The following is an 8,116-nucleotide window of genomic DNA, read 5'->3' on the forward strand; positions in this document are numbered from 1 at the left end:
GCATTAAAAAGCGTTGTTTAATGTTTAAGCTTTTTTGGAAAAAATAAAGTTTTAGAGAAAAATATCGTGTGCCTTCCTGAAGCAGTCTCCCAGATCTTCCTACACTTGTGCAATAATCTTAACCCAATTTTTAACCACAAAGTAGGTAATCGAAATTCTAAACGATTAAAAAATTAATTTGATGTTAAACTACCTTAAAGTTTAACATTACACCATTTAAAAATATGAGCCTTTAAATCTTTGAAAAAATAAATTTGACAAATAAAGGTGACTTTAAGGCTGTCACGGCCCATGCTAAGTCTCAGCTATTTCATATTTACGACTTAATATGCCATCAGTGAAGAAAAGCGAAATATTTAGAAGCAGAGAAAGTTTATCATTATGAAACGTCTCAGAGAATCACCATTGTGTGGGAGCAGTTGCCTCCGTAATGACTTTAGAACCAGCAAAAAGAACCGAAATCAGCATTAGAATGCACCTAGGGGTTTCGATAGACTGTCTACCCCCCCCCCCAAAAGCATAGCCTGAGACAAACAAGGCGAGTTAAAAAATTGTTAGCTGGTGCAATATAAGATTGTATTGTAACCAGCAAAAACCAGCATAATTAATTTTGTCCAATTTTTCAAACGAAAATTAGTTCACAAATTTCCCCAATTTACTTTAAAAAATGTATATTTTTCAGTATGTAAAGTTGCCAATTTTTATACAATATACAGTCTGCACAATATTTGCCACTAAAAAATAATTCCAAGAAAAAATAAGCCAATAAAATTCCATTATCCAAACTACTGTAACAATTTACCACAGCAGGTGAAATTTTCCGCAAATAACTTGCTAGGATGTCGTGAAAAAAAAACAAGTTACTTCTAAACCAGCCATTTATTATTATTTTTATTATTAGATTTCATTACAAACTAAACACAGTCAACATGAAAAAGAAAAACACAAATTCTGAAAACTAATGTATTTATGGAAAGGCACAATTATAAAATTATTGTTCAAAATTGCTAATTATAATTTAACCAGCAATTTTGATGGGCACATGCTGTTAAAAATTCCGTGATTAAATAAAAGTGTAACATTTACATTGTTAAAAACACCCGTATGGTGCATTAGAAACCGTGGACCTTGAGCTGGTCAGGTTTAGCTAGCCCTGCTTTCGTTAACCACTGACAGATGTTTTCTCGCTGGTCTCCCTGTAACTGAAGAACTTCTCCGTATTCTGGATGATCTATTACAGTTCCATTGCAAGCGAATTCCTGGAACAAAACATTTGTTAATTTTAAGAATACCACTGAAATAAAAGTTATAGACTATGAGCCGGATAGAAAAATTTTCCTAATAGTCTATGACTTAAATACTGCAACCTAAAAGAAAACATTTGAGCACTTTGCCGTAAATTCTCCGCACACATGGGTTGTAAGCGGAAAATCAAACTTGCCAATTTTGGGCTGGGTAAATTAATTAAATAGAAATTGACGGCATTTCGACCCAAGCCAGATATTAGAAAAATAAGACATAAAAACCTTATGCCGTACAAAAATAAGGGTTCTGGAAAGGATAAAAATTTTCATTTTCCAAATATTTTCACTAATGTAAAAATTATAGAAAACTACGGCGTGTCAGATTTTAAATAAAGACATTTATTTGAAAGTTATATTTTACTATGCCGTAAAAATGCACTGGCTCTAAAAGCTTTTACCCTGACTCAATTTTCTCATTTCAACCCCTATTCCAAAAAATTATTGAGAAATGTACGGCACCGATTTCAGACTTTTATTTATGCTCTAAAATAATGAAAAATATAAGTGCCGTACAAAATATTTGGCTAAAAAAGTGATTACATAATTGTGAGTGCTCTGAAGCTAACACCATTTTTCTTTGGGTAAAAATCATTATTTCCTAAACGGCATCAATTTTGGAAGCAAGTTATTCCATGTTATAGTCTTTATACAAAAATGCCGTACAAAATTATTGGCACCAGAATAAAACAATTGGCCGGAATAAAAAAAATTGTTTATCATTTTTGCAATTTGGAAAATTCATTTGACAGCTACAATAGCACTCAATATTTTCAATTTTATTACTGTTTTAAATTATTCAAGGGTTAATATTAACAAAATTGTGAATGTCGTCTATTTTTAATTTCAGGGTTTTCCATAATTAGTGGGATTTTCCAAAGCATTTTCACTACATTATGAAATTACATATTCCTGTACAGCATTTACCCCATAACATTAACACCATCAAATGATAATAAAAAATTATATCGCCTTATATTTTTGATGGAACATTCACCGAATGCTATAAAAAATATTTAAATAATTTAAAATATCGATTTTACTATACTGAATAATTAACAACTCCTGTACGGCATTCATTGCAGATTATGAAGGGAGTTTAGTAATGATGAAAAATTATAATACCGTTACATTTGCATGGAATATACAATATATGTATATATGTATAAACAATAAAATGAAAAGAAATAGTGTTTCGTAAATTCCAAGTAGATAGACCAATAAAAACGTAAAACTAAATTATGTTAATCAATTAGAATTTTTTAGAATTAATCTTTTTCAATGCAAAAAATTTATAATTACCAAAAAATTAAACTGATATTTGAAAGAAGTATTAATAACTTTTATATTTTACTTTTTTTACAAAAAAAAATGGCGTTATACACAAACGTTTTTTTGGAACTTTGGGGCCTTTTTTCACTTTAGTGCCACAATATTTATATGGCAATATTTTTTTAATAGTTAATTTTTAACGAATTCGAAAAGGGCACAAATGCCATACAGGAACTTTTCACTAAAATACCCATCCCTTGAGCGGAAAATTCATTTCCCTACTGTGACCTCATGTGCCATAAAAAATATACGGCATAATGACTTGATATGGTTTTATATAGCGCTTTCTAAATTTTTTTCTATCACGCGAGCTTGCTATGGGACCTATAGTGTAGGGGGTTAGGTGCACTGGAAAGTGCTAGATAGTACAACAGCGTGATGTTATTTTCATAGCGCAACGCTGGAGCGTTGCGCTATGAAAATAACATCACGCTGTTGTACTATCTAGCACTTTCCAGTGCACCTAACCCCCTACACTATAGGTCCCATAACGACTCGCACTTGTGATAGAAAATATTATGTGCAACTCGTTCGGAAAAGTTGCCATAGCGCCACTTGGACGCTTTCCGCACTCGCTTCGCTCGTGCGTCAACTGCGTCCGCGTGGCGCTATTGGCAACTTTTCCCCACTCGTTACACAATGTACTATAATTTTAGGGTGCCTCTAATAACACCACCACACAAAAAAAAAAAAGTTGTCTGAAATGTACATGCGACATATGATTTTCGATGTACTTTCGCCCGTTGAACACGAATCCGGAGTCAGAATTGCTCCATCACCCTTCAATTTTCAGCAAAATGCTGAAGAATCTTCTGAAAAAGGAAAATTTTAATTTTTCAGCGTTTTGCTGAAAATTGAAGGGTGATGGAGCAATTCTGACTCCGGATTCGTGTTCAGCAGGCGAAAGTACATCAGAAATCATGTCGCATGTACATTTCAGACAACTGTTTTTTTGTGTGGTGGTGTAATTTTCCTTATTCTATGTAAAACGTAAGGGTTGAGCAAGGGTTAAAAGCCTTTAGAGCCAGTGCATTCGTACGGCATAGTAAAATATAACTTTGAAATAAATAATTTTTACATTAGTGAAAACATTTGGAAAATGAAAATTTTTATTCTTCCCAGAACCATTATTTTTGTACGGCATAAGGTTTCTATGTCTTATTTTTCTAAAATCTGTCTTGGGTCGAAATACCGTCAATTTCTATTTAATTAATTTACCAGCCCAAAATTAGAAAGTTTGATTTTCCGCTGACAACCCATGTGCCACTAGAATTGACGGCATAGTGCTCAAATGTTCACGTTTAGGTTGTAGTATTTAAGTCATACTCTTACAGTGCCTAAAATGATTAGGAAAATTTTCCTATCCGTCTATTACCACACCTCTGAATTTGTTTACACTGGGATTAAATTGAAAAAAGTAGCAATAAATAATAAAAAGTACTTTAAGTGTTTACAGTTAAATGCCAGTTGTATGATAAATTTTAAGCTATATTATTAGTTGGAAAAAATCTAATGTGTTTAAATTAGGAGTTAATTTGAAGTTTGGTTAAACTTTCACAAACAATTCAAGGTATCAGACAATTAATTATATCAATACCAAATATTGGGAACAGGAGGTATTGGAAGCACTATTTATAACGTGGCACCACTGTAGTTTCAGTCGTATTCACACATTTCCGCTGATAAAAACGAGAAGGTATCCTTCAGAAAATAGTTGTCAAATTTCGAGCTATTGGTTTTTATAGTTCTTTCTGTCTATTATTTCCAATATTCTATTACAATTTTATTTTCCAGTACTTTATCTGGTATTTGTGAAATTATGTTTATATTACATATTTAAAGACTGCAGCACAAGACAATATGGCGAATATGCATTTTTTTACACTATTGAAAAATGTCAAAATATGAATAAAATTTTAACCCTTTCGCTGCGCAATACGTCTGAGCGTACCTATTTACGATAAATTTTACGATTTTATTTTGAATAAAATACAGTATACGTACTAAATAGAAACTGAAAGAAACATGAACAATCTTGGTATTATTACCAGTACCTCTTTCCATAAAAATATTTGTCACAATCGGTATAAGCTCGCCCGCAAAAATTCGCCTTACCAATTGCAATAACCGAGTCACTAATGCGCATGGTTGCGAATATATACGGTTTGAGCAGCCTGATCCAATTTAACTATTCATGCGAATTAATCCGTCTGGAGCAGTTTGAGCCCTATAAATTTTTAGCTTTTAAATTTTTAGGGTTAATGTAAATACTTTTTAAGTATGTCGAATTGTCCAACATATATCGGGTCATTACTGTAAACTTTTTTAAAACTAATTGTAGAATATTAAATTTGAATATAAATTCTGTATTTAAGAATAGCAATTTATGCTAAATATATGTAGACAAATTGCTTTCCCGATTTCATAGCATCATCTGCTGCTCTCTCTCTGGTGCCTCAGATATTAATAATTTACTGTTAAACCAATAAACGTGACATGACTCTATCGACTGACATAGTGCTCTTTAACATATTAAATGTTTATTCATTTCTAATTTTAGTCATTATTTTCATGGTGACCTGGTGGTATGCACATCATATCTTTCCTCTTCCTAATCTCTGATTAATTTGAATTTATCAAATAAATTAATAATAATCTATCAAATGAATTAATAAAACCACTGCGTCACTTTATTGATGGTGTGTCCCACACAATCCATATCCAGAGAACATTAGACCCTCAAATCTGACAGATTAGTATTTATTACATTATTTTTATTACCGTATTATGATAGTTTCTTTGTTTCTTTTTGAAGCATGCTTTCTTAGATCCGAGATCCGAGGGCATTGATCGCACTGCCACTTGCTGCAAACAGTTTAACTTCTAAAACTGTAGGCAATGTAAACAATTACATGAGCCCAAAACATTGAAGTTAACACCAATTTCATTATTTTACACGGAAAGCAATGTATATTTTTGTTTGGCCTTTTGAATTGTACTCATTTTTTTAAGGCAAAAATATTAATCTATCTCAAAAACGGTTTTAGAAAATGAAGTCTTGGCTATAAAATATTTATATAACTGCACCATTCAATATTTTTTTTATTATTTGACTATCCAACACAAACTATTCTAAACATAAATGAGTAAGATTTTGTTTCGGAGCTCCAAAGCAATATTTTAAGCCAAGTAAATAACTTATTCACATACCGATATTTTAAATTAATAGTATTAACATTTTGACCATAAGTAACTACAAAATCCGCTTTATTAATATTTTATTTTAAGCAATTTATAGGCTAATTGGTAAGACAGACGATAGATATATTCGAGTTCATATGTCAGAAATGAAACTGACAAGAAACTTCCTCTTTTTCATCAATCGAGGACTCAATATACTTACTAATTATTAACAAGGGATATTACTCGGTTGAATATAAAAATTCGAATTACCTTTTTACATGCTCGAACTATTTTCTTCAGGTCATATTCAGATGAAAGTCCTTGCACTGTAGTTAGAGTCTTACGACCATTTCGCTGTTGAATTCTTATATGAACGAGTCCGTCTTGAACATCATCGTCTGCACCCTTACTTGCATCAGCAAAGGGGTCTGGAATATAATGTAAAGAGTGTATGTGAGTCGAGGTCAAATCGTCAAATAATATACCACTTCACAATCAATACTTTAATATAATTTAGAGTATTTATTTCTTGAGAAAGTGAATGAGGCAAATGAAAAATGAAACGCAAAAAACTACTACTTTTTCAGAATATAAATAGACGCCATTTTGTCTACAAATTTTTCTTGTTTAAATTTAAAGAAATACGAAGTCTTACCAAATGTGGTTAGATTCTGGATGGACATACGATAATCAAGATATACTCGGGGAAATAAAAATATCTGCAAACTGCACTGGTTTTTTTATTAACCGTTAATCACAAGCAATTTTTCTTACACTTCGTTAGACGACGACGACAGTCTATTGCAAATAATTAGATGAATCGCGATCACGATCACGAACCCACGTTCACGACACGATATGAACGACAAAGAAAGAAAGATACTAAATTCACTAGACTAGAACATCAGGTGGACAACGTAATAAACAAATAATTCACAAACTCGGAAATTTGTTTCAACAAAAATTACAATATTCCAAATAATGTACAAAATAATGACAGAAACGTATAGCGATGATTTAGAACAAATAAGAAAAACAAGATATTAGCGTTACTATCATAATTAGGTTTTGATTTCAATTGTGATTTAAATCCTGTTTTCGTTATTCTACCACCATACATAGACATAAAGAACAGGAAGCACACTGCCAAAGGCATATTTGACTCCCTTACAAAACGAAAGAAGACTAAGAAAAGACAAAGAGAGTGATTGTTTATGTTTTAACTTTAAAATTAAAATTATTTGCACTCTGCAGCTAATCCTGCACTTTTTGTATGTATCATAAATGTTATGACAAATTCGTAATAAGATTAAAATCTTTAAAATTGTCTTTTTAATATGAATTATATTATTACATTGATACATTGTTGTTTAATATACCATATCATGACTCATGACTCCGTCTTGATAATAATAATTTTAAAAATCAAATTTTTACAAATTTTAGCAGAGAAATGTAAACTTATTAGAATGAGCACTGGCTATAATTCCTCCTATAGTAACTTAGTAAACGAGGGCGATCCGGAAATGAGAGAGACCGTTTTGGGGTACCGCGGTATGTCTCCCTTTCCCCCAGTATGCGTAAAATTGAAATCGCATCGTGACTTGAACTGGAAACAGGAACGAAATTTCAACTTATTTTGGCCACAATAGAAGTTCCAGCTTGTTTTCAGAATGATAAAATCCTGATTCTAATAACTGAGTAATTCCTAGATTTCTGAAAACCTACTTAATCGATCTCGCCTTAACGGATACGTAATACGTACAAAGTTGAAATGAACCAACTTTTCATCCCTTTTAACCTATCAGTAAAGCAACAAGTCGCTTTACTGATCACATACTTTAGGTATGTGTTTCCCTTATTTACATAAACAATAAGGGTGTTACTTATGTATAATTAATTTTATGTTGATGGTAAAATGTTACCAAATTCATAAAATCCTACCTGCACCACCGAAAATTCCACATCCAAATCCAAGACTCCCTTTCCACTACCCATCCCATGGAGGCCGGTGTCCCCCAGGGCACCGTCCTGTCCCCACACCTATACACCATTTACAACTCCGACATCCCACATCCCCCCAACACCAACATATACTTATATGCCGACGACCTGACAATAACATCCCAATCCGTAGATCCTAGATATTCCGCCTTCCTCCTCCAAAACTTCTTAGACCAACTTGAAACCTGGTGCAACAGGTGGAAAGTCAAAATTAATTCCAACAAAAGTTCGGCTATCCTTTTTACCAAACGAAAAATCCCACAAAACCTCGACAGACTGACACTATCCCAGGAACC

At 32.4% G+C, this 8,116-nt stretch overlaps 1 protein-coding gene across 1 annotated transcript; it reads right to left on the reverse strand.

Annotated features, from left to right (window-relative positions):
• Positions 1 to 949: 949 nt before the first annotated feature.
• LOC108913598 (eukaryotic translation initiation factor eIF1) lies at positions 950 to 6,684 on the reverse strand. The gene is made up of 3 exons (XM_018719164.1): positions 6,472 to 6,684; positions 6,087 to 6,244; positions 950 to 1,259 (listed from the first exon to the last, which is right to left on the reverse strand). Exons 1-3 carry the CDS (start codon positions 6,497 to 6,499, stop codon positions 1,113 to 1,115), a joined length of 333 nt encoding a protein of 110 aa, XP_018574680.1. The 5' UTR covers positions 6,500 to 6,684; the 3' UTR covers positions 950 to 1,112.
• Between the last annotated feature and the right edge of the window lie 1,432 nt (positions 6,685 to 8,116).

This window comes from Anoplophora glabripennis, unplaced genomic scaffold (genome assembly GCF_000390285.2).
Source record: "Anoplophora glabripennis isolate ALB-LARVAE unplaced genomic scaffold, Agla_2.0 scaffold770, whole genome shotgun sequence".
NCBI lineage: Eukaryota > Metazoa > Arthropoda > Insecta > Coleoptera > Cerambycidae > Anoplophora > Anoplophora glabripennis.

Coding starts and splice junctions, on each gene's coding strand:
- LOC108913598 (XM_018719164.1), bottom strand. CDS start 6,499: ATGTCCATCCAGAATCTAACCACATTTG. Junction 6,245..6,471: donor CCAGAATCTAACCACATTTG/GTAAGACTTCGT, acceptor ATTATATTCCAG/ACCCCTTTGCTGATGCAAGT. Junction 1,260..6,086: donor TAGTTCGAGCATGTAAAAAG/GTAATTCGAATT, acceptor GTTTTGTTCCAG/GAATTCGCTTGCAATGGAAC.